A 27,692-nucleotide genomic window follows, 5' to 3' on the forward strand; every position below is an offset into this window, starting at 1 on the left:
CTATAAATCCTCTGGAGTTTTGCTCTTATAAAACTCCTCAGAGAAAGTCTTGAAGGAAATGCAGGTCAAAGCCCAAAAAAGCTCTTGATCAGAGATTGCTGGAGGAAAATCTTCCCAGACGCCGTTTAATAGGCAGCAATCACCCCAGGAGTGGGGAAGCCAAGTACGCTTGAAACATGGTTGCAATTCCTAATAGGTCTTGTCACACTTAAGGCACTGCAAGCTCCATCCAACGAACAGCTGAAGCTAGCTGGCGATTCATAAAGCCAACAGTTTAAAGTTTATTATGATGAAAGCACTTAATGACAGCCATCGCTAGGGGCCCATCATTTATAAAGCTGTGCTGAGTATTAGACATGTAGCATGACCACCAATTTTATGTCACAATTGCTACCATAAAATGACCTTTGGTGATTTTTGCTGCATGTGGTGGACAGCTCTTCCTTCACATTAGTGCTCTGTGGCTTTCTTTGCAGACTATTATGCTGTCTAAAGCTTATTTGGCACTGTCGTGAGCCTCAACCCTGGTTATTACCCCGAAGGCCTGTCTAAAAAAAAAAAAAAAAAAATCATGCTCTATTACGCCACTACAATAATTTTCAGTTCTTACCAGCCTTGGGTAGTGTAATATTTTAATGCAAATATGCTTTACCATTGCATTGTATTAAAAAAAAAATAGTTCCCATGCTTCTGGCTAGTGAAATATCTGTTTGATGGGAGTTCACGGAAATGTGCCTCTTATTCCCTGGTCAGGTCTCATTGAATGGGCACTGTTTCCTCTGGTCGGTTAAAACATCGCCAGGAAAAAAAAAAAAAGGTTAATTAAACTTCCGTTGAGATTTTTTTTTTAAAAAAACAGATCCTATGTGTGATAAACCCACCTCAAGCAAAAACATCAATTCTTATTTCCCTGCATCCAGTTCCAATGCAAATTTACATCTGAGTAACATTATTTAATTAGGCTTCCATTTGTCAGCCTGCTTTGTGTAGTTAGAAAGTGTTTGAATACATGGCCACTTTACTGCTCCAATGTAAACCGCTGCTGAGAAAGTGGTCTGTCCATGCTACACCACCTTTAAATTGTGTATATAATTTTATAAATGATATAAAATCTGCTTCTAGTCCCTGGGAAAAAAAAAACCCACAAGCATGGCACACTGCAATTTTGGAAGGATTTAAAATATGTGATTTCTGCTGGTACCTACTGTATTGGGTTTTATATAAAGCTTTTTTCAATAAGGTAAATTGTTACATGACAAACTCATCTTCCACCATTATCATCTGCTGTTTGTGTTTAACAACAGGAGTCCCGCTCTAACAAAACTGTTGTAATGGCTGTACAAATTACTCAGCTGAAAGCTTTTCACCAAACAAAACAGTATTAATCAGCAGTTCTTATGAAGGTGCTAATTAAAAACAATTTTCTTCCTCAGTTTGCAATACTAAAGCCATCTTCACTCGCACAGTTTCCAATATACAGCTACTGTATTTGCTCACACTTCAGGCCCTCCATTAACTATTGAATCTCCTATTAGCCATTTTATTACATTTCTGTTTACAAGCTTGTTGACATTTTAAAAGTCACAGTATGATCTGTTTTATCTATTTAAAAAATGTATTAATTGAAAAGTCAGGGAGACAAAAAAAGCAAATACAGACTCCAAATGCACGGACTTCCAGGGCAGAGAACAGTGAGCGTTTAGCCACAGCCAGGGCAGTGGTCTCTGGTTGAAATGAAATCTGAGAATTGAAAGTGTTGTTTCAGGCCTACTGGTTTGTTAAGCACCAATGGGCTCCTTCCTAATTTGGAAACAGTCCACTTAGAGAAAAATATTTGCTCTGCCTAAAATCAGTCTTTCAAATACATCCTTTCTCTATAAAATACACTCAGCATAATTATGATGTTTCATGCAGTCTGAAGTCAGGAGATTTTTGATCTGGGTGGGGGTTACCTGGAATCTGGGAACTAGAGCCCAGGACTCAGGGCTAACTGCCCAGTGTTCCTGTGAGTGGGTATGTATGTGTGTGTGTCTCCATATACTTTGACTCCCGCCCCTGTGTGGGCATCCTGCCTCTCCCTCCAGACTTCAGTGAAAGGGTCTTGCCAAACAATGCTACCCAAGTGTCTGGCATACATGGAGCACAAATCAAATGCTGACTAAGCACAAGGACAAAATCTATGGAAGCTGGGTTGAAGGAAGACAACAGTCCACTCCTATTAAAACACCTAACCCTTAAAATAAGGTATGCCCTACTTGGTAGTGGAGAGAAGGCAAAATAAAAACAAAAACAAACCACGACTACCTGCTGCCCATGGCAATAAAACCAGGTTCTTCAACTGTCAAAAGCAGTTAACTAGTTTAGGACAGACACCTGGCTGTTGAAATAGGGCTCCAGAGGGCCACTAATCCTTCCTTTCACTCAGTTAACTGCTGGATCCCCCAAATTGATTCAACAGGTATGCAGTGGTAAATTCAGCCCATACTGAAGCCAAAGGGAAAATCAGCAAGGGGCGGGCAGCTCTCCTCTGAAAACACCCGAGGAACCAGCCAGAAAAGCTTTTATGGCCCCGACAAGTTTTCTGCTGAATACTGAGCACCTAAATTACCCTTCCCTAATGGAAGTTACATTTTCATGCTCAGTCAAAAAGCCAACAAAATACACAATTTATACAAAATAGCATCAACCTCTTAGGTAGTCTTTTCTAGCATTTTTATCCCAATTCACAGCATATGTCTTGCTATAAAATAAAATATATTTCTTATAACCAACTTGTATGTGGCTGTTCATATCACTGTATTGGAACTGCCCATGGGCGATATCAGGAACATTCTTACTCCCAATCAAAGCTACTTAGTAGGACAAAGGAAAACCATGAATTTTATCAGAAGATAAAGACACACAAAGAAGAGGAATATCATCATTATACTTATGGGTTCCTACGTAGGTAGGCTTCCTTTTGAAACAAACACACGTATAATTACATGGACAGTAATGGAATGGGCCACTTCATTTGCAATTATATAACCCAATACTGATGCATAGGAGTAATCACAAAGTTCAAAAGAAATGTAAGTGGATAAACTTTTTACAGCTGTCATATTTTTCTTTCTTAACATCAACATTCTATTAAAATGTGAGAAATAAGAACACTTTGTAATTATTCAATAATATATGACAATAGTTTTTTTAAAATAAACTTTTAAAGACCTAGACTAGAGATATTTCCAGTGAGAATTCCACAAAGAACTGACTTAACAAAATGGTAAACATTTGACAAGATATTCTCTAGGTTTTAATTACATGAAGCTAAGTATACTTCTTTGCTAGGTATCTCTTGGTACAAAAAAAAAAAAAGCTGCTTTTTTGTATTTTTTTTTTTTTTTTTTGCACCAAGGATTGAATTCAGGGGCACTCAATCACTGAGCCACATCCCCAGCCCCATTTTGCATTTTATTTAGAGATAGGGTCTCACTGAGTTGCTTAGCACCTAGCTTTTTGCTGAGGCTGGCTTTGAACTTGTGATCCTCATGTTTCACCCTCCCCAGCTGCTGGGATTACGGGTATGCCCCCACCATGCCCGGCTCAGATATATATATTTTAAATACATTACTAGTTTACTTTTTAAAATACTATTTCTCGGGGCTGGGATTGTGGCTAAGCGGTGGAACCCTCGCCTAGCACAGGCGGGACCTGGGTTCCATCCTCAGCACCACATAAAAATAAAGGCACTGTGTTGTGCCCATCTACACCTAAAAAATAAATAATAAAAAAGTAAATAAATAAAATACAATTTCTCCCAGAGAAATAAGCCCTGGGTTTCTATATTCACAACACACAAATGCAAATTGAATTCTTGCCAATGAGAGAGAGGAAAAAAAAAGAAATATTCTCAAGGGCCTGAGCCTGCTGTTCTACATTTAAGGAGGGGAAAAAAAAATAGATCATCTTAGGTGCCACTACAGAGATGGGCTTCCTTTGACAGATTTAGTTACAGGTTTTACAGAAGAAATCATTTTTTTTTCTGTATTTTCATCAGGATAAATGGAACTACTTGAGTTACCTCTTAAAACATTCCAAATTCTAATTTTTAAACAAGAAAATATGAAGCCAGTGTGCAACCTATACAGTCACCAAAGGAGAGCTGCCACTAGCTGAACTACTCAGCTAAATGGCTGGTTTGCATTGCCCTGGTCTTTATCTAGCACTGAGAATAGACTGCTGTTTTATCCAAAGAGGAATAAATTGCTGTTATTGTGATGTTAGCCCATCACTTGGCATTGCAATTCAAGTTTTTGTGAGAAAGAAATGTATGATCTAACTGCGACTTGACCTATGCCTTCTGAGATCCATCTAGGTGCTCTAATGGAGCAGAAGAAGTGGGGAACACAAGGACATGCAAACTGATGGTGAAAATTTTGTTTGATGATAGAAGTGAGCAGAGAAGACATTTCAGAGTCGCTATTTTTATGACAGCTAAGTTGGTTTAACATGCAAAAGGATGCACCCCTCAGTACCCCCCACCACGACTTTAATTGTATCACACTGAAAACACACTTTGCTTCTGCTAAAGATATGAGGATATGTAGCTAACCTACCTAATGACATTACTGCCAAAGTGGGCACAGATGATTCCTTACAGATAAACATCTGAATTTCCACAAAAGGCATTAGAGCATCTTGGGGGTGCATTGGGCAGGGCAGGCTTGGGCTCCCTGTAGGAAAGTCCTTTTCTCCTCCTCCTAGGTAGCACCTATTAAATGTTTGCTACACTCTTGAATCACAGCATCTAACAATATATATTTATTTTAAATAAGATAATTGTGTGATTGAGTTTTTTAAAACTCCCCCTGGTTGCAATCTAGTTTATCAACCATTGATTCAAAATTTCTCTGGAAAGGGCCTGTTTTGAAAGAGGCCTGGAGAACAGCAGCAGTTAGATTTAAGCCCTGATAAAGGCTCACTTTTCATTCATAGCCAGAGCCTAAATGTGCTCTTCTTGTACCTAAACAGATAATAAGCACTCAGCACACTCCCCCTCCTTGACACAGCACACTGAGACTAATCACACATAATTGGAGAGGAGGAGCAGAGGGCTGGCCACGCTATTGTGTCCAGAGGACAAACGGTCAGTTTATGAGGCTTTGGGCTGATGTAGTCATTTCTTATACATCTATAGGGAAAAAAACATCCTGTTTAAAGGGGAAAAAAGAATGAGAGAGGAAGAGGGAGACAGAGAAAGAGATGGCAAATTTAATAGAATTTATTAGAGGGAGAGCAGAAAGATGTATTTTATTTTATTTTTAACCAGGAAAGAATCATGATGTTTGCTATGTTTACAGATTAAAAACTATCATCACCAAAACAACAAAAACCTGTTTTTGTTTTTTTTTAAAGGGGGGGGGGTGGGAGGGAGGAATCATCAAAAGAAATTCTGTTTTAGAAGGAAAAATATTTAGGTTGCTCACAAGTCAAATTCAAATCTCAGACAGCCTGCTTATACATATTTAAAGACAAACAAAGGTTTGGTATAAGAAAAGCAACAAGCAGACTGTAAAAAGAGGAGGTGAAGGAGGGAGGCGGAGATGGCTGGAGATGATGTGGGTACGCCTGGGTAGTCCCTAACCCAAGCCCATGTGTGGAATGTAGAAGATTGGGTGGGGGCCCTGAGTCCTGGGGCCTCAAAAATCTCAGGGAACCATATTATATCCATTGCAGATTCCTGTTTTCATACATTATTATTCCCTGGGTAATAGATGTTTTCTTCATCTTCTGAGAAGCTTACTCTTCTATCCATTTTGGGTTAAAATAAGCAGAAGGGGGTAATGAAGGTTTTCTTCATAGATATCTGTGTTTTCTTTTTTCAACTGTAAATAATAATAGAAAAAGAAGGTAAGAAGATTCAGATTAGGAATTTTTACCAGTTGATATTAATGTCGATTATAATATATTTAAGACTTTTTACCTAAATATATAGTTGTGGAAAAATTAATCACAAAAAAGCAACTCAAATTAGTTCTCAATAGCATTGGCATAACTACTATACACGAAGATGGGAGTCTTTTTTTCATAAAAATAGCAACTCTGAAATGTCTTCTCTGCTCACAGTATCCACAATTTCATTGTTTTGCTTTGTTTTAGGTGGGAGTAAGGTGTTTTTTCATGAATAATCAAACTGCATGTTTGTGATTGGAGGGAGAGTTGGGCTCCTTCATCTCCCCATACCAGTCACTGGGCATGGAAGTTTCTGCTCTAGATCCTCCCTTTCCCTGAGAAGCACCACACCATTCAGGCAGGCAGGCAGGCATTTCAGATCGCTGTTTGGAGACCTTGCAACACCTGGGCACAGGGACAGGCTTCTGGGGCCTGAGATATTTGGAAGGCTCTCCAGGTGCTCCTTAGGGTTTTAATATTAATGATGATTTAAAAATTCTTTTCTCTGAGGAGAAGAACATATTCCGACAATTAGAGCAGAAACATTTGATACTGCTCAGGTGAAGTTCTGAGCATAAGTGATAACATTTTAAAAGCCAAAATCCTCAAACCTAATGTGGACTTTTTTCTCCTCATTTGCCTAGAATAATTTTGACAGTGACATTTATATTTTCACAAATAGTAATTTGCTATTTGTAAAGACAATATTTTTGAAGTTGGTGTTTTTAAGGCAACTGTTAATTCATTTTTTTAGCGTATAAGGATCAGAAAATAAACATTTATTTTAATTATACATGGAACCAATTCCTTTATTGTTTCAAATCAGTCACAGATCCCCGCCCCTACCCTAAAGCTATATGAATGGCTCCAACATCATATTCTCCTGAGTTGGTCCGCCTGAATCTTTTTGAAGTGCATGTCTCTTCTAAGCCACGTTCCCAAACTGTGGCATGCCCTCACTGTTAAGGACAGGAGCCATGAGCCCACTTTTCCTTTCCTACTGGGGAACATAAAGCCAATCCAGTCTACTTTCTAATCCACTTTCCTAAGAACTGATGGTGGTACAATCACTAAAGTGCCTTCATTCTGTTTTCTTAGATGGTGTTTGTTCTGTTCACAGATGATTAGTTGTCTATTTAGAAAAGGCCTTGTGGATTTTGTGGCCGCCAAAGTATCGACAGTGTTAATCCTAAACACAGGTCCCTCACTCAGCATCCCTCTTTAATCTAATAATAGTTATTTTAAAATGCCGAGAAAAAGCCTTCACGGACTTCCCAATCCATGCCCACTTGCCAGGATCTACCAACTGTAAACACCTTTGTTGCCAGTCGCCCTAGAAATAGAGGGAACTCACTGAAATATTTTACAGAGAGAAGAGGGGGCCAAGCTAGCTACATTCTTTCCTTGGGGATTGGGGATAAGGAAAGTTGATTACTCAGTCTGAGTCAGCTGACCTGCTCACTCACAATGCACTAATATACGGAGACTCAAATGAGCTCTTTATAAAGTCCCTGAGGTAATATGTGGGATAAATAATTCTTCTGTAAATATGGGTTGGAAATCACTTTTAACTTGAATTCTATGCTGACCTCTGGAGGCTAAAGCGGAGGCTTGGTGGTGGAAGGGGCTGGGGGCCAGCCTTGTCTTGACTGTGAGCCCTTCCAGCAACGGGGAAGAGCCCACCAGCCTTAGAGGCGACAGTCTAACCCAGCACCGGGTCATTTCTGAATCACCAAGTGTGTTATGGGAGGGTACTTGAACAGCCACCATCTGATGGAAAATACCTGCTTTGATGGGGGGAATGTTATGAGGTTCAAGAATAATTCCATTTACCCAGCCTATACTTCTTTGCCCAATTAATAATTATAATTTTAAGAAATGAAAAAGCACCTGGAAAAAAAATGAACAAAAAGCAAATTGTGAATAAAACAATTTTTCAATTTCATAGGTTAAAACAGGGTCTTTGAGGACCGAACTAAATTATATAGCTGCTATTAGTAGCATTATGCTTTACTTCATAATTGGATGTAACACGCTCAGCCTTACTACTGCGGGAACAGGAGCAGCAGGAGTGGAGTTCAGACTGTTTACCCTTTACAGTATCCACAATTATCAACAGCACACCATACAGATTATAAGCACCAGCCACTTGCAATGTGGCATTTTGAATAGATAAGCAGAAGTGCAATATGGCCGTGCTTTTAACACAATGTACCGACTTCACAGTTGAGCTCAAGCCTATTTTCATGGCTAAGTACAAAAATATACAAAATAAACACGCCGGCGGGTTTTGCAAAAGTTAAAAAAAAAAAAAAGCTCAACCCATGGCTTGTAAAATTATTTTTCAAAAGGATATTTGTATGAATGAGGGTATATTCATCAACTAATTTCAAGCCAGCTGTAATCTCCGAGTCCTCTCTACCTTGCTGAACCATTTGCTGTCTTAACATCCTAAGGGTTTTGCACCACCCTGTGGGGCAGTGAGTTGCATTCCCAGCCTGGAGGCGACCAAAGGGCCAGGGAGGAGAGGGAAGTGTTTTATTTTTCTTCCTGTTGCCTGGACGAACAGAAAGGCAATATTTTAAAAACAGACTACACCTTTGGCTGCCCGGTTCCTGAGCACACTGGCTGCATGGTGTGGGCACCATTTAACAAAAGCACTGGCAGAAAAGTGCAGAATGGCACCGTTTTGATTACAGGCTTGCTTTTTAACGGAAATAAAATTTCACAGTTAACAATGAGAGGTGAAAAGTTTAAGAGGCAAAGCTGTTCCTCCTGATCACTGACTGTTAATCAGCTTCATGGGTGGTTGCCTAAATCTGTAGATTTTTTTTTTTTTTACCTTGCACTACTGCCAAGATTGTAACTAATTTTTTCCCCTGTTGTAAGAGGAGGGGTGAAAAACTCGGCATAGAAGGCAGCTGTGTATGAGTGACGTGAGGCACTAATGCAGAGGGCAAAATTAAAATTCATGAATCTCTTCACAACCATTTGTGTAACAAGATTAAGACGGGACAGCGGAAAAGAGCGGCATTATCAGGCGTCTTACAGTCCTCCAGCTGGTTACGCTCTATTCCAACACAGTAGGGCTAAGAGGATAACACGCAGCCTCAAGGAAAACGCGGCTCCTCCATTGGGGAGCAGGCGCGTCCCAGGGACGATGGGGCTTTGGCCAGAGATGGAGAGGAAGAAAGCTGATTGCCGCTCAAGATGGAAAACTTTTAAGCCCTGGCTATTAGCACGCGGCCAACAAAGCCGCGGGGTGGAGGTTCCCGGTGGCCGCGCCGGCCCCTCCACGTCTCCACGTCCGTCCGGAGCCCCAGACGGCGGGCAGCGGCCAGGGGGACAGGGTGCTGCCCTCGGCTTCTGCCCCGCGCCTCCTGCTGAAGGGTACTTGGGCTCGCGTGTGCTGGGGACGCTCCCCTTTCCCTCCAGCGTGGCTCCCTGTCTGGCCTCTGGGCGAGATCCTTCTCTTGCAAAGGACCACTCTTGTGCAACCTGGAGCCGGTGACAGACATGGTTCTGTCTGGTCAGCAGTTTCCTGCTGTTTGGAGCAGGGACAACAGGGAGGAGAGACATTCTTTTGCTAGAAGCAGGACATCAAACCAGATGATATATGCTGATAGATATCATGAGTGTCCTGTACCAGAGGACCCTAACTCTGCAGAGAAGTCCCCTAGGGTTCTACTTCCTGAGCACAACATGCCAATTTGACCCCCTCACAATAACACAGAGAGGACTGTTTTTTTCAGTCCAGTGTCAGCAAGGTGTGAAATTTGACTTTTAAGCAATTATCAAGAGTGAAAAAGGAAGGTCACTTAGTTATTTATGCAAATTTATTTTTGTGCGACCAAGCACTCAGCTTGGGGATTATTTATGGAGTACTAAATGGGTATGGTGTGCAAGAGGCACACTCAGGGATTCGTGGAATGTGCTGTGCTTAGCAGGGTAGTGTGCCACACTGGAAATAAAAAGAGGAGGCTGCTATCCTCCAGGGACTGACACTCAGGTTCTAGACACAGGAGAGGTGGCACCAAGGACATAAATGCCTCGCATGTTTCAACACACTTCACATGTTTTGGGGAGGAGACAGAAGGTCTCAGGGGCCATGCTGAACATCTGTACTGGTAGAAAGACCCATATCCTGGCTCTTTGGAGCTGTCACTGAGAAACTAAAAGCATTTGTTGTTCTAGGGCACAAGTGAATGACATGACAGTGAATCAGACATCAACGATCCCTGTAGCTTCAGCCTGACCTTGGAGAGAAGGCTACCTTATCCCTTTGGGTGCAGGAACCCAAAAGGCCAGGAAACGCCTTTCCACACTAGGTGAAGCCCTCAGAGCCATTCCTTTTGTTCTGAGGAGGAACTGAAAAGGGGGAAGATATGAGGCTGGAGAAGCATGTAAGGTGTTATCCAGCTTTTATTTTATTTTTTTTTAGCAGTGCTGGGATTCGAACCCAGGGCCACTGAGCATGTTAGACAAGTGTTATTTCACTGAGCTACATGCCCAAGCCTGTTTCTATTTTCTGAATCTCTGAGCAATGGGCCTGATCTTGCTTAGACGATGATGAATTTAACTCTTTCTGTTGCAGAGCATCATCCGCAGCCCTCAAAGCAGGGACTAAAGGGAGCCCTAGACACCCAAAAAATAAACCCCTTTCCAGAAAGTGAGAATTTCCTTTCTCTGACTTGGAGGATCAGATTCATTTTGTATATAATTTTTCAAGAGTAAAAATACTTCTAGATTATATCACAGTTCTGGGCAATAATAAAAAAAAATGCTATTCACATTGTCCCAGGAGGAAATTAAGACTAGGCTTTGGCTTTTCTGCAGCCATAACTTGTGAAAACATGACTAATCAAAGTCTCTTGCCAAAGTCATAGTAGCTCAGCAAAGGGAGATTTCTGTAAGGTGCAGAATTACAGAGGTAATTCATGTTAGACTAGTCACTGGGACATGTACTAACAAATGTGAGAATCCTAAAAAGTTTTCTGTGGAACATTTGCCTCTTAGTGTCCTATATTGCCCTGTACCCATAAATAATAAAAAGGCTGATAACATTGCTTTATGTAAGCAGGCTTAGAAATCACTCTCAGATAAGTGCTTTTGACCTAAATCTTGTAGCGCCTCGATGTGACATATAACCCCACAACTGTGAAATTCTGTATGAGATTTAACAGTCTCAAACTGCCAACTGACCCAGCCATAAAGCAAGCAGAGATAAGGATTTACAGTCCAACATGATACAATTAGACATTCACCTTCTATTTATTTCAGTGTAGCTAAGCATTTAACCTACTTAAAAGCCGAAGGTTTTCATTAAAATACAAATGCATGTTTATCATTCATTCTATGCCACCTCCTCTTGCATCTTACAAATTAGTCTATTATGAATGAAAAGATTAGTTTGTTTCAGAGAACGGAGTAAACAGGAACAGTTTCTGTAAAATCCTTCTAGACACGCAAAGATAAAAGATGGCTTTACCACACAAAATAATCAGATACAAATAGCTGTTCAGAAGCAACACACCTAAGGAGTACTTTAATCAAATATTTAGGTTACCTGCCAAAAAGACCATGATCTCTTCAAAATGCAATGCGGATTAAAGTGTTATCTAACACAAGCAGAAAACTAACCTTGGAGTGGAAGTTTGAAATGTGTTCATCATAATTTTCATGTCTTTGGAGAGAGAAACCAGCTTTTTCAGCTAGATTGCAAAACTGGTTTAAAGTATTCCCTCGGTGTGGGGCGAACACCATTGCTTTTCCCTAGAACATTAAAATAGAAATTCACGCATTTTAAAACTGGAAGGCAACAAAACATAATAGACATTGGTCAAAGCACTTAACATACTTCTCTCAGGGAAACTCAATTGTTCTAGAGATATCCACACAGGATGGGCATTCAAGGACAATTTCAAGGATAGCTATACATCAAACAAGGAAAAAAATACATATATAGAGATATAGATATTTCACATTCAAATGGCCAGTTTTATACTTTTAAAACAAGGCACATAATAAACAAAATGTGATTGAAAGTTAGCATTCTGAACAATACACACCATCTCAGGTCTGATGGTTTAAACCACTGATTAGATCTGGGGCAGACCCACTCACCTGTGACTCCATTGCACCCACCAACAGAGCTCCAAAGTATGTGGCTACAGATGCCTATAAATGTTAATTTACGATGCCCTGAAAATTCAGAACCAAGAAATTGTCCAAAGGGAGGAGTGACCACAATCCCTACTGGAGCACTTTCACATTTCTGTCCTGTCACCAGCCCTTTTCATGACTCCCTTGCTAGAGACACAAGGTGACAGGCTTTTAGTTTCTAACTTCATTGAATCCCTCATAATGGTCTTCACTATAGGAAAGTAGTTCATCACAGCCATTGAAAGGCTGCTTTTCAAAGAATGTGGTGCAATGAGGGTAAACAGATTGATCTAAATCGCCACACAGTCTTTTTTAGACTGTTGCAGTGAGGAGAGTGGAGGACTCGAATAAAATACACACTGGACCTTAGAAGGCCATCTGACATGGAACTCCATAATGACTATCTGCTAACTACTGGTATGTGCAGTTCCCCCCCACCACATGTACACAGAGCAGTCAAACTTCTGAACCTTATTTTCTTCCTACTTTTTAAAAAGAGATGGCTGCGTGCTTCTGTTAATTCTAAGTTACATTTCACTTCTGTGAAATGCCACTTTGGTTTTGAAGGAATCATGAAACAATATTTTTGTTCCTTTTGAAAGATTATCACTCATACTTATGGGTCATTTATCGGGCAACTGGAATGTATGAGACCATGGGCTAAGCATCCAGACACACAGCGTCTCCTTTAGTCTATACCACCTTCCACTGCAGGTATTCTCAGGTCCATTTTATAGGATGCTCGGAAAGGGTGGATAATTGGTAAGGTGACACAACCAGTAAAGGATTAGAAGCTCATCCTCCCATTTCAACACTAACCTCTTTCTGCTATGTTACATTGTCTCCTTATTACTAACGGTGGTGGTGGTGGTGGTGGTGATGATGATGATGATGATAATGACAGCTACCACCGTGCACGGTGCTTCACAATCCCTCCCCTTGGTCCCCTCAGTGATCTTCTCCACTATGTTGTACCGTAGACATTCCATTTTGCAGATGATTAAGCGAGCAGTGAAGGGTTTAAAGAAAATAAGGAGGAACTGTGTGGTCAAAAGGATCCTGGATTTAAAGGGAGTCTCTACCATTAAACAGCTGCAGCGCCCAAGGACAATCAAACAGAATCATCAAAAGTCATTGAACTGTTGAGCTAGAAGGTACCTTGGAGATGACATAGCCCAATCTACTCCTTCGGCCCTCCTAGCGGACCCACTGAGTTTTGTCATCCATCAAATGAAAAGAACAAAGCTCCCCTGCCTTTTCTTTTTTCTTCCCTCCAGCAACTTGTGAGGAGCAAATGAGGTGGTGAATGTGAAAATAATTTGAAAAACAAGAGAGTACAGATGTCAGATTAGAAAAATCCAGACCACCCAAAAGTGCTATAAAAATTCTATCATTTCTTTCTCCCCCATTCACCTGAAATAAAAGGCACTGATATACTGTCCTGGACATAAAGAGTGTTTTCATACTCTGTTTACACAGACATGTACACACTCAGGCACATAATTATAGCAGCACCAATCATGCCACTACACTTATGGTTCTGTCAGCTTTTCCAAAATTAATTGCTATTTTCAGGCAGTTTTCAAACTTAGCAGCAAAAATTCATTTTTATGTGAAACTAGATATAATACATGGTCTCAGCAGGAAAGCAAAAGTCTCCATTAAATAAAAAAAAAAAGGAAGGAATACCAGTAGGTCATTTTAGTCATTTCTAAGAGCTGGTTGCCACTCTGGATTTTTGAATAATGGAAGTTGTTTCATTTTAAAGTCACCTGCAAAGACTGTCTTCCAGTTACAATTGAAGAGTTATTTTTCCAGCTATTATCTAAGCTACATATCATAACGTTTACAGGGCGACAGGTTTCTTGGTTGGGCTGATGTTTGCATTCACAAAGCACAATGACCCCCACTTCCCACTTACCCCTGAGTTGGGGTGAAAGGTTAAGGGGACCATAACTAAGCCCACGGCAGTACTCTCTGCCCAAACATTTCTTTCCTAGGGCTCAGTTTATCTGTCCTTCCCTAACCAAGGTATCTAGAACAGAAGCCCCACCCCACCCCAAGCTCTCCACCCCTTCTGTGAGCTTTGTTCTTGTTCTTAGCACTTATCACTGGGGACACGCTTACATCCTTGTTTGTTAATGCTCTCCTCTGGCTGGAATGCACTCTCCATGACAACAGCATCTGCTAATGCTTATTCACTGAATTTCCTGGTGCCTAGCATGTAGTAGGCACTCAGGCAACATTTGTTGAGAGACTAAACTAAATCCAGATGTTGGGAAATTTGAAAAATACAAGTCTTTGGGAATTTGATGGCCTCATTCTATTGCTTATTCTTTTTAAAAAGATTTCTCCAAGAAGCTTTCCCAGAGTCAGCTGCTATGGAGGCATGTCAGAGGGCAGTAATCTGTACCCAATCCTCTTCCCACAAGAAAGAGAAAGAGCAAGGGGGAGTTTTAATCTGTAATAGCTCAGTTATGAGTGTTAAGTTGTTTACTTTTTTGTTTTGTTGAATACAGATACTTTTGAGATGTGGATTAATATTTAGGATAGAAAGTAGCACATCATCCATTTATTTAATAAACACCTATTGAGCCCTACTGCATGCAGCCCCTGCCCTACACAGTAATGAATGGCTTTAGAGGCCCACCAGTGTCTCCAGGGGAGCAGGGCACTTCATCTGTGAAGCCATGCAACCCGAGAAATGCACCTTACAATTTAGGCTGCAAAAAAAAAAAAAAAAAAAAAAAAAAGAAATCAACACAAGAAAAAGAATATAGATTTCAAATTAGCCCATCACTTTAGAAAAATTATTTTCAATTTACCAAGGCACAACTTTCTAAGCATTCAGTCACGGAGTCATTTTAAACTCAGAATGAACACTCAATTGAATGTAAAAATTTGACTGATGTGCAGAAATTTGAGGGAATTCATTTACCCCTGGAGAGAAGAGAGAGAAGTACCACTAAACAACAATGATACTGTTTACATTGTGAATTCAGTTGTTGTTATTTTGCTAGTCTACTCTATACTCACATATTATAGGGTGTATACTTCTGAAAAAAAAATAGGTATGCTTCAGGTTCATTTTAAAGGAATATGCTATGCTGGTGAAATGCCTTTATTCCTTTTTCATTTCTGAGCAACCAATTATTAAACACCAATGACATATTTAAGCTGATGCTCATTTTCTGCTTCTTTTGCCTGGTTTCTGCCTGCTTCCTCTCCCACCATCTCTCTCAGTCTCCTTTCCTGGCTTCTCTTGGCCCACCTCCCCCCAGGTAGTGGCCTGGGGACCACTACCTACTGTTTCTTCACATTTTATATTCTAGGCAACTGTACTGAGGTCTGTGACTTCAGTTATCACTTACACATCAATAACTCCCAAGTCTGTAACCACACCATTCGCCATTGTCCAGGGCCCACACTCATAGTTCCAAGTGCCTGCTCATCCCTGTGTATGAATATTCTCAAGCCACCTTGAACTCCTTCTGTCTAAAATGGAACCCAATATCCTCGATCCCAAACCCTTGATTCCCAGGGCATCCATCACCTATCAAACACACCGCACACACCCACATACTCAGTCATGGAGCTGAGTACCTCCTAGATACTGACCACTTTCATACCCAGAGCTTTCAAAATGAAGCCGGAAACCTGGGAAAAAAGCATTGCCTTTCAAGAATCTTCAATGCCATACCCCCCCCTGCGATACATTGTCTCCAGGTGAATCCTGAATTGCTTCAGGGGAGACCTGGAGGGACAAAAGGACCAGGACTGGAAGTACTAGTTTTTTTCCTTTGTTTGTTTTACATCCCATTTAACTAAAGCTGCTTCACTTTTTTTTTTTTTTTTTTTTTGAGAGGGAGTACTGGGGATTGAACCTAGGGCCTTGTGGGTGGTAGGCATGTGCTCTATCACTGAGCAGAACCCCAGCCCCCTCTTTTATCTCTTTGAGATGCTGGCTAAATTTTTTTTGACGGAAGGGTTTTGCCATTTAAGTAGGGGTTGAAAATGACTGACGTGGGTCCCGTCTTCTTGGGGTGATAGACAAAGCTCCATGTGCCTGTCCTACTACATGAGGATTTCCTGCTGTTCTTATGTTCACCTTGGGCCAAAGTAACCACAGCCCCTTGGTATGTTCTTTTTTTTTTTCACCTCTTTGTCTTTAAACATGCAAACATTTCCTTGGAGTAGAATGCTCCTCGTACCTCCAGTATTTTGTCTGCATGGTGAACTCTTATTCATCCCTCAGCACCCAGACTAGACATCATGCTCCTGTGAAGCATTTGCTGACCTCATCTGGCCTCCACACAGTGCCTCCTGCCCCACTTAGCTCTCTGTCTCCATGAGTTGCACACCTCTGCTCTGCCCTCCCACACCCATAGGCAGCTACTTACTTGCTTCTCTCTCTCACTGGATGGTGATCTCCTTTAGGGCGGGATCATATTGTCTCTTACTCCATCCCCAGGCCTATACCCAGCAGAGTGTCTAGCACTGAGGCAGTGAGCAAACATTTCCTGGATGAATCTCTTAATGAATATCCATTCAATATCTCCTTTGCTGTCATCAGGTCTACATGAGCTCCAATTAGAAGGTGGTCCATGCTGGACCCTGAGGAGTCAAGCTCTCCTGTACTCCAATCCAACCTCCATTCTGTGGCCACAGTGATCTTTCTAGAACTCATATATGATAACACCGCTATCCACCAATGTTCAATGGCTTTTTGTTAGTCATGATAAAGCCCAGTTTCTTCATTATAGTGTTATTAGCCTCTTATACAATGGTACCCAAACTAGCGGTAACTTCACTTCCTGTCCCTCACTGATGCTAACCCCCAAATAAGACAGACATTCTATTTTTCTATCTTTCTCTCTCTCTCTCTCTCTCTCTCTGTCTCTTATATTGGGGATTGAATCCAGGGACACTTTACCACTGAGCCACATTCCCAGCCCTTTTCATTTTTTTTTATTTTCAGATAGGGTCTTGTTAAGTTCTTGGGGCCTCCTGAGTCACTGGGATTACAGGTGTGCACCACTGTACCAGCTAAGGTAGACACTCTTATACTCCAGGGAGATAAAATTTCTCCTTGGTTCCATGCTCTTTAACACTCCACACATGTGAGCTCTGAGTCCCCCACGACGGCGGCTACTTCTTTCCTCTTCTTCTGAGGCTTGGAACATCCTTCTGACTACTCAAGGCTGAAGTCCAGTGCAGCTGCCTCTTAGGGAAACCTCCAAAGCACTTCATCATTCTTTCTCCTGGTACCTCTTTCTTAGTACCGCCACGGCGCCTTCGAATTCCTGGTAGCTCCTGTATTAATCTGATCTGTGCTATGCTTGGAGTCTCACAGTCCCCCTCATTCATATTTATACCACTACCCCACATTCCTGAGTCCAGTGCCAGGCAGACAGTAGTTGCTCAACAAATATTTGTTGACTGAAGACTGAGTCCAAACTTTTGAGCATCTCACATTCTCTCTAGTAAACTGAAAGATTCATATTTTGCACTGTCCGTATGTTCTACCTGTGTACATGTTACATCTCTACAACCAGATTCTAAATTCCTAAAGCCTACCTTGTGTCTGAATCAACACTTTGGTGGTGCTTAGAAAAGAGCTTCTTAGGGCCGGGCCCCTCCTCTGAGAGTCTCAAAATGATCTAAGGGCTCTCTGTTGCAATAACCAGTGTTTCTGAGCACTCCTACAACTGTGTGAGCTAGGTATGCCTGATCACAGCTTTTCACCGAGAACAGGTGAGGATTTGCTGGGCCTCTGATCTGGCAAGCAGACAAGTGTCCTTGAACAGTTTCACCATTCTGAGCCCACCCACACCAGGTAATTTCCCTCAGATAAGCAAAAAACAGATGTTTGAACAGATATGGGCAGAGATGTCAGAGTCACAGAAAAGATGAGGAACTCTCCCCATGAAATGATATTACTCCTCTAAAATGAGAGTCCATGATTTCCATGTACGGTACTCCTTGGATATAGGCGGGACTCCTGGAATTTGGTGGTCAGCTAGGGCCAGTTGCTGAAGAAGGTTAAATGGATTCCAAAGTGATAATTCTGAATTGCTGACAATTGGCCAGCAGTGATAACGAGCTGGAGAGCTATCAATATTGCATCCCCATCCATCTCCTCATGCTTCTGAGTGAACTTACCCTGCCTCACTGGCCTGGCTCCCCTCCCTGGACCCAAAGCCATTTCCGAGCAATATTAGTAGATACCATTTGTTGGTTGTCATTTATGGACTACAGGTCAACTTGCAGGCTGCTGTGACTGGATTTTAAATTACATTCAGGTCCTCTGATATTGGACATTGCTGTTGTCACAGACTTTAGGGAACACGAAGACGGGGAGCCACCCTATCAATCATGAGCAACAAGAAACCATTCACCAGAAGGGAAAATGGGGGTGGGAGAGGTTGCTTCTTGGAATGAGTAAAATTTGCTGATTTCATTCTTTTTTAATATTCTATTCTTTTCAATCTGTTAAGTTTGCTAGTGAGTAGTATTATAGCAGGGGTCTATTATCTTTGTGGTTTCTTTAAACCAGCAAGTTGAGAAAAGTGTCAGTTTGGGGCAGGTGGCAAACCATTTCCTGATGAAATTCAGGGCTGTCTATAATGACTTACCAGACACAGGGGCCTGCTTGGCTGAGGATCTAAGTTTAGCCTCGGGATTTGACATTGCCCTTGGGTCAAGCCAGCAGTCCATGTGGATGGCTAAGCTGTCTCTGGCTGCTTGTCTTCCTTCACTTATGACTCTGTAATAAATATGGAAAGCAGAGAAACACCCCGCACCCCATCTTCTTTCTTTGCTTCTGGACCCTCTGACCTCCACCAACAGATGATTTACTCAATCTAGAAATCAAGCAACTGGACTCCCCAACATGGCAGATTTCACTTCTTCCCAGGGAATGTCACTAGAACCTTCATGTTGCATTATTTTGCTCTTGCCAGTGTAGTCATCTTTCTCCTCATTGCTTGTGGGGGCTGTCTGTAGCAAAAGATGTCACCTTCTTCTAGGTAGGCAATCCTCCTGGGACTAGGGCAGGGCCTACTGCAGGAATTTGGGACAGAAAGTCAGGGGATAGATACACTGCAAGGTCAGTTATGTGCAGTAATTCCCAGAGTCCACATCAGAAAATAGAGTGTTCTCTCCTGCCAGCATTTCTCCAAGGAAAATGCTCAGAAAATGCTCAGAAAAATGCCCCCTGCATTCTGTATTCACCATAATCAGAAAGTCTCTAGTTCTGTGGGGTAGCAGGAGCTAAGTGTGAAGAGCTGTTCAGAGGCCATCATTCACATGACTTGGGTTTGTTTACTGCTTGTTTCACAGATCAGAAACTGAGGCTTCCAGAGGATGAATCTAGTAAATGGCAGCATTCAGATCTGAGCCTAAGTTTTCTGCCCCTAGAGCTCTCTTCACAAGGAGAACCGAAGCTCTCACAGTTGACAGAGCTCCATAAGAGCCCGGATGAACTTCCCTGCTTTCCCTTTGTGGGGAAAAATGGGACAAGACAGTTGGTTCCAGAGCTCGTCATTGCTAAACTGGATCTGGAATTCCCTCTAGCCAGGCCAGCATACCTTAGGACAAGTGTCTCCTGTATGAACCCTGACAAGCTGGTACAACAATAAAAAAGAACTAGCTCTCATTTTGGAATGTGTCCTGGGCACCAGGTACATGCCTGGTATTTACATATGTAAATATTTTATACAAGGTAGGAATTAGTCCTGCCTTTTTACAGGTGAAAAAACTCAGGTTTAGAGACTAGGTAGGTAGTAAGAGCACACTTGGGTTTTATATGCAGATTTTCCTGACTCTTTCCATTCACTATACTTGACCTTCAGATACTGGGGTCACCTACAAACTTGAAGCATTTGGCCGCATTGTGATTTCTGCTGAGAACCCTGAATTTGCAATGTCTTGCACTGAATCACCAAGCACTCAGGATGCACCTGTGTAGCCCCCTATCTTGCTTCCTTGTGAGCCATTTATACTGTGTTCAGAATGTGGGCCACAAAAACATGGAGGAGCTGTCTAGACTCAGGAGAACACCAAAGCCAGCTCTAACTAGAATGCTATAAAACCTTGAATGTTATCTTAGGCTTGGGCTGTGACTTCTGCAACATGTCCACCATGAGGGTGTCCCTGGAAGCAGAAACCAGCCCTGAGAACTAAGAAGGGAAAGAGTTGAGTTTCCCCCACACTGTGGGGAAGAAACCCTGCTGGCCCACCAGCACAGGGTGTGGAACTGCAGCTTTTCACTGCCACGTGACCCTCCATGGTCTGCCTGAGTGAAGGCCCAGGGATGCATGTTCCCTTCCTCCTTAGACCTCCCAATGGGGATGAGACTCTGGGTGGTAATTTCAGTAAGTTCATGTACCATCCCAATCTCAAATCTCTCTTCTGACAATGGGCCAAATGTGCTTTAGGCTAGAAAATACAGTAGGCTTGGTATCTGCCAGCCCACTAGGGGCCTTCGTGATGCCCACTACTGCCATTTCTACTGCTGCAGGTTGGTGTGGGCCTCTGATTTGGCCTTTCTGTTCCTCAAATAGCATGAGTAAATACTATTTACTAGAGACCCTGCCTAGTCCTTTTCTGGGCTAAAGGTGAGTATTGGCCATCAATAGGAGGGCAGCTGGGTGGATCCACACCTCAGACAGCAAGGGACTGGGTTTAACAGAGGGTCCAGAAGAGCAGCAAGAGATTCCAGTCCAATCTGCATTTAGGTCTATTCATAGCTTGGGCAGGTAAATCATGCAAATCTGCTCCAAAATGGAGTATTTGCCACAAATAGGCTTTGAAGGGGTGTTGTGATGGGTGAAGCACTGTTTGTGCAGTGTGAGATCAGGGAGTCCTTGAAGGCACTGTATTTATCTATGATACATTTTCACAGAGGCCTTTGCATTCAACAATCCCATTGCCCTCTCTGAAACTGTTGGTCTTGCAAAGGCTTAAAGAAGCACCCAAGGCTGACGGGTGATGAGGAAGCCCAGTATTCTTTCTTTGACCCTCAACTTGGGCAGCCTTCTCAATTGAGGCAGTAGCCCTCAGTAGCTGGGAACATGTCCCCTTCTGCCTCAGGCCTACTACCCACTTCACTGTGGGAATTGAGAAGGCCAATTTAATTGAATTGATTGCCACTTACAAAGCTGTGGTTACTCCTCTGAGAGGTCTATTTAAAGTTTCTGAGCTATATAGAGATAACAAAATAAAAAGCAACAGTGAAAGGCAAAGGATGATTATCAAATTGCTCTGGGAACCTTCAATGTGAAAAAGATATAAAAGAAAGATTGAAAGGTATTAGTCTATAAGTCTCATCGAGGTCAGAAGACTAGAACCTTTTAAAAAAGACTTTTAGAAACAAAACTTTAGAAAACACACACATAGACACACACACTGCAGTCATCATAGATAAATGTGAGCTCCTATCTTAGATTACATTAATATTGTTAACCTATTTTAAATTCCTATGGCACAGCAAGAGTCTTCTATACTTACAAGATTTTTTTTTTTTTTTAATGCATGAGCTTTAAACTCGTTTTCTTACTTTAAATAGATGTATATTAACTCTCCGTTTAGGCTGCAGGACCTCCTAGCTTAGTACAACAGCCCAACAAAATAAGAGTGGATACAAACTCTGTAATTTACTCACAGGCATAAATGGATATATAAATGTAAAAATGTGCACAATATTTTATGCCATGCTTGGCTTCATTGTGACCTAATGTTTATAATATGTAAATAATGGTTTCCTTTTAAAGCAAAGAACTTTTAATGTACAGATTCATCTTAAAGTCCTTTTTTCCTTAGTAAAAACAGAAATAAAAAGAAAAAAGTATTTTTGTGCGATAAATAAATACCCAATGACAAAGGTTACCATTGAAGGGATTAAAAACGACAGAAGTCAACAGAAAACTTTCAATATCATACTTCTACTTTAATATGAAGATATGGTTATCAAAGGAAAAGACTCAAGAAATTCTTTGATAAAAATAATCTCATACTTATCTTTGAAGCGGTTTCATTTATTTTACTACCCACTGTGTTCCTTATCGGAAGGCCAAGGGTAAGAAGTTTCCTAGTTATGATTAGGAAAGAATCCGATAGATCAGAAGACCCAATTGAAGTTGGACATAATAAGTATTAAAGTATTACATGACATTAATCCTGCCATTCCATTACTCTCTCCATCTTTGTGCACAGACTAATTATTCTGTAGCCAGTATTCAGGAGAAAATAGAAACATACTTACCATGGGCCGGAGTAATCTCTTTATTGCATCAACAAGGCTGGCTCTGTACTGGTCCAGAAACAGACTGACATTGAGAAGAGAGCAGAATCCAGATTAAACTGGGTTTTCAAGTCTAATGATACTAATGGTGATAAATACAAGGCTCATTGCACGTGTTTGCCCAATCCTAAAAAGAGAGAAATTGGTTCCTTCCATTCAAGTGTTTGCTGGGGGGCAAAATTTAAAAAGAAGATATCGTTATCCAGCTAAAACCAAGCCATTCACATGCTTCGGGCCAGGACTCACGTGTGGGGCATATGTTAATGTTAAAGGAACAGTTTCTAAACTGTTCTTAGTAGGTGTCATCTGGGAGAGATGAAGCACTGTCCATACTTCCTTTGTTAGATCCTAGAATCCCATAGACCTGGGCCCTCTGTCTGCCCAGGGTGCTAAGGAACTGTCATCTAAAAACAAACCACCAGCCCCGCTGCATCCAAAGCACAGGACAGGGGTAATGGTTTTGGTGACTGGGAATAACACTAAGATATAAGACTCAACCAGTCACTAGGAGTGAACGGCTCCAAAAACAAAGCTTTGCTAATATGTCAGAGAAACCGTGGTAACCCTGGATTTTTCTTTCTTGACCTCCATGTTAATTCTTCTCCAGTTCACTGTGATTTTTTCATTTTTCTCCTCCAGTCTTTTGAGAATTTTTGTTGTTCTGTCATCTTTTGGCTGGGTTAGTCTGACCCTATCTTTGCCAGGCATTATTGTGGAAGTTTGGAAGACTGTATCTGAAATTGCAGGTCCCAGGTTCAAGTGTGGGTTACTTGGCAGTAGATGGCAAGTTAGTTAATTTAGTCATACCTGGCACTGTGGTTTGAATACATTCCACTCAAAATCATGCATTGGACATTGAATCCACAATGCAATAGTGTTGAGAAGTGGGAAATTTGGCTCTTTTTGTCCTTCTACCTTCTGCCCTTTTGAGAACACAGGGTTCCTTTCCTCTGGAAGATTCAAAAGCATCTTGGACAAAGAGTCCAGACCCTCACCAGACTCCAAACCTGCCAGCACAGAGGAGGAAGAGGGACAGCTCAGGCAGGGGAGCCAGTCATCAGATGCTGGAGTTAGGCAAGGGGGGCAAGAAGCCATCAGCCATCCAGAGTACCTGCACTCCAAGTGACCTCTTTGTTTTCTGAGCTCAGTACCAGAAGTAGAGCTTTGGAGGTTCTCTTTCCAGTCTCCTGTGTGGCAGAAGTGCCGTCCCTCCTAGGTTTGAAATTTATTGAAGTCAGGGAGCATTTTTTTTTTTTTGTGTGTGTGTGTGTGGTGTTTTGCCTCTTCTACAACATTAGAAAAGCACTGCAGCTACAGTGGTCTAAGAGGTTGGCTAACTCCTAGAGCAGAGTAGCAGCATGGGGGAGATGGCCAAGATAATAATGGTGTATGGCTTAGATACACACAGCTTCAGCTTCAGAGCCGTTGCTTCTAGGTGATATTTTTGCAAAAAACAAACAAAAAGCCCCAAACACACACACACAAAGCCCCAAACCAAAACCAAAAAAACTGTTCTACTTCATAAAAATTGACAATGATGTCTTTTAAGGGAAAAGAGAACTACTTTTGAAAAAGCATCTTAACTCATAACACAAGTCCAAATGCATTGCTTTGCAAAGCAATGTAGAAAAGCTTTCCATCATATCTTGGCTTTCCCCTCTTACAGTGGCTGATCCCTTATACCTTAGAAATAACACCCCTCTCCCCGCGCCATCTTGTGCTTTAATCATTGTGTTAGTTGGCTTTTTTATCCCTGTAATCAAATAGCTGATGAGAACAATTTAGAGTAGGAAAAGTTTATTTTGGGCTCATGGTTACAGAGGATCAGTCCATGGTCAGCAGATTTCATGGCTATGAGCCCCCAGTGAGGCAGAGCAACATGGCAGATGGGTGTGCTGGAGGAATATTGCTGAGCTCATGGCAGTAGAAAGCAGGGAGAGAAAGCACAAGGAACCAGGGACAAAACATAATCCCCAAAGGCACGCCCCCAGTGACCTACTTCTCCAGCCACACTCCACCTGCCTGTAGTTAACCACCCAGTAATCCCAATTATCAATCCAGTGGATGGATTAACCCAATGATTAGATCACAGTTCAATCGAATCATTTCTCTGAACATTCTTGCATTAACTAACACATGAGCTTTTCAGGGGAACTCTTGTATCCATAACAGCCATCTCGAGAGAGGACCAGCGAAGCCCCACTTTTATTCTTAATACTGTAGGTTAGTCCCCTCTGATTTGGCCACCCTGCTCCTCGTGTGGCATGGCGAGTACCGCCTGCTCCAGGACCCTGCCTTGTCCTTCTCTGGGTTAACCCTTAGTATTGACTGTCAGGAGGAGGACTACCGTCCTCCCTCAGAGAGGGCCACTGTATGTGGCCACATTTCAGATAGGGGGAAGCATCGTTTAAGCTCATTAGAGCTCTGGGTTTGATGTTTCTGCTCCGTGATTTTGGGCAAGTCACTTCATGTGAGGTCTTGTTAACAAAGGCCCACTTATGTGGCTGCAGTGGATGTCAAATTAATAATACGTTAGTTCACAAATATCACTGAGTACCTATGACATACACAGGGCTCTTGTAGGCACTGGGAATGAACTATGAATAAGATGAAGTTCTCTTTCTCAAGAGCTTCCATTCTGTATTCCTTGACAGTGCCCACCAAATAGTTACTTGCCAACTGACTGGTAGCTCATCGCAGTCCTTGAAATGGAGGAAGTTTATATAGAGTGTTAGTTTCAATGATCTTAAAATAGGTTATGCACTCAACTTTACCAGCATGGCTGGGGGTGAACCAGTGCTTAGGTAGTTGTCTCATAAGACTAGGTTCTCTTCTGCTTTGATGATTCTCTCATTTGAGAAAGAACTGTTCATGAGAAGTTTCCAATAAGTCAATACATGTGGTTTCTTTGTCCACCACAGGTTCAGTGGAAAATTCTCTATGGAGAAGGTGCTTTGAGCAATGAAAAAAGAATCCTCTTCAGATGGGTTAGAAAGCACGCCAGAAGGGAGCAAACCTTACCCCAATCTACCCAGCAACCATCACGCATCTTTCATAAAACTATATCCTTATATCTTGGAATCCAAAATATATCTAATTCAAATGCTACAAAAAGGATCGATGAGAAAGGAATTAAATTGTAATTAAGTCTTTTTAAAAGTTTGCTCTTGGGGCTGGGGATGTGGCTCAAGCGGTAGCGCACTCGCCTGGCATGCGTGTGGCCCGGGTTCGATCCTCAGCACCACATACCAACAAAGATGTTGTGTCCGCCAGAACTGAAAAATAAATATTAAAAAAAAATTCTCTCTCTCTCTCCTCTCTCTTAAAAAAAAAAAAAAAAAAAAAAAAGTTTGCTCTTCAGGACACTATGCCATATTCTTTAGTGAGGTAATAATACCTTTAGTTTTATTAGCAAAACATTCTGTTTTTGCTCTTTAAGAAGCAACCTCTGTCAGTTCCTCAGGCCCGAAGAAGCCCTGGCTGGTTGGGATGAGCAACATCTACACGAGGGGCCTCTCTCACTTTATACCTGTGCATCCTGAGAGCAGGGAAGATTGTCAGAAAAATAAACAGCACCTTACCAGATGAGCTTAAGGCATGCTCTTATAAAGCACCATTTCTACTTAATGTTGGTAATGGTGACAAAGAGGTTAACATCAGAGCAACTGGAAAATGCAGCTTAAGCCACAGCACACATTCCAAACACAGTTATTTCAAAGGTAATGGCATCTACTTCATCATTCCAAATCAAATTTCCCAAAAGTAATTCTCATAGTTCCCTAATAGATCTTTATTCCAAGCAAGCTCACTTTTCTACTTAGCTCTGAAGCAGAATTTATAACGCTTTGTAGGGTACGTCATATGAGCAATTTCAATGTGTTTTAGTGGGAGTGATATGTAATCTCCTGAAAATTCACCCCTTAAATAAGTCCTAATGGCTCAGAGAACAGCAGTAGCTTAAGTGGATCTATTTAAAAAGGCTGAGTGGGTCAGTGATGGGGATGGAGATACCATTTCAACTCTCCCTTCAGTTACTGATCAAAATACATTGACAGTCCAGTTTGCCCGTTTAAACACTCACTCTCTCTCTCTCTCTCACACACACACACACACACACCCTTCCATGCCATTGCTGGTGGCAGCGACACTTGCTTTGTTCATTGATCTGAATCACAGATTTTCTGACAAAGGAAAGGTGCTGGACCATTTTCATTGCCTCCTTTAGAATCAGAATTTTATGCAGAGCACGGAGAATCTGTAATTCCTCTCCCAGAGAAATTTATTAGTGCAGAGCATATGGAGACATTTCTCTGTCAATAACCACAAAAGGGAGACCCATATGCAATTTTCATGGTGAAATGTGATAAGTTAAATTCACTGTTTTTAGACTTAACTTTCAGCAGAGGGATGACCCCTTTCAATATTTATTAAATGATTTTTATGGGAGCTCAGAACGATGCCATGGTTGAATCTCACTTAGCTCTAGCCCTTAGTTTCGAGATCTTGGGCAACTGGTATATTTTTGTCAGGGACCAAGTCTTCCCAGGTGTCAGGTGAAAGGGCTGATGACATTGAGCTAAAGGTCTGGGAGTTGTGATTTAGAAAACTGGTGATCACAGCATCTGGAAGTCAAAGGACTGGAGCCTATGGAATGGTATTTTGATCTTGAGGGGAAAGAAAAACATTCTCACAAAAATAGTCAAAAAACCAAACTTTTCCCATCATTTAGGGGAAAGTAAAAAAGAGAGAGAAAAGTAGTCACAGTGTGTGGCCAGTGGGAAGATGCCGAGAGCGCGAGCGAGACGGGATGTGCAGGCTGATTTACTCTCTCCCGTTCCTTCTCAAAGTCTGAGGCTGTGGGCACACAGATGTGCCAACTGTCCTGCGTGCCCATCTGCTTGGCAGGTCGGTCAGGCTATAGGTAGCATTTCAGACATGCTTTCTAAGCCTTTTGAGAATTCAAATGTACAGAGTCATTTCTATTTTTGCAGTTACAATAAACTGGAGAGCCGTCGAACACTGAATGAAAGTGTTCATTGGATAAGAAAACATCTTACTTCCAGACCTTAGATTGCATTGTGATTGAACAGGAGTCTGGAAAGACAGGCTTAAAATTCACAATCACTCGCTGCTCTAAATGCAGCAAGGACGGGGCTGGACTGCACACTGGCAGAAAGGAATCCTTATATTAAACTCAACATTAAACAAGTCAACTGAGGCACTTAATAGGCAGGTTTTTTTCCTACACCTGTGGTTAAATATTCTAATATTTTGATGTTTGTCAACAGCACCC

General features: G+C 41.7%; 1 protein-coding gene across 6 annotated transcripts in view; it reads right to left on the reverse strand.

Moving 5' to 3' along the window:
* Positions 1-5,247: 5,247 nt before the first annotated feature.
* Camkmt (calmodulin-lysine N-methyltransferase) overlaps positions 5,248-27,692 on the reverse strand; it is a 376,320-nt gene continuing 353,875 nt past the window's right edge. For 3 of the 6 annotated variants that reach the window (XM_078029278.1, XM_078029279.1, XM_005324509.5), the window contains 3 exons: positions 22,361-22,424; positions 11,575-11,706; positions 5,248-5,867 (listed from right to left, as the gene is read on the reverse strand). In XM_078029278.1, the coding sequence (XP_077885404.1) occupies positions 5,790-5,867; positions 11,575-11,706; positions 22,361-22,424 (274 nt within the window). In that variant the 3' untranslated portion in view covers positions 5,248-5,789. Of the gene's footprint in view, positions 5,868-11,574; positions 11,707-12,915; positions 13,061-22,360; positions 22,425-27,692 lie in introns of those variants that run through there. The other 3 variants (XR_013429006.1, XR_013429007.1, XM_078029280.1) reach the window with 3 other exon arrangements.

This window comes from Ictidomys tridecemlineatus, chromosome 12, assembly GCF_052094955.1.
Source record: "Ictidomys tridecemlineatus isolate mIctTri1 chromosome 12, mIctTri1.hap1, whole genome shotgun sequence".
Classification (NCBI taxonomy): Eukaryota; Metazoa; Chordata; class Mammalia; order Rodentia; family Sciuridae; genus Ictidomys; species Ictidomys tridecemlineatus.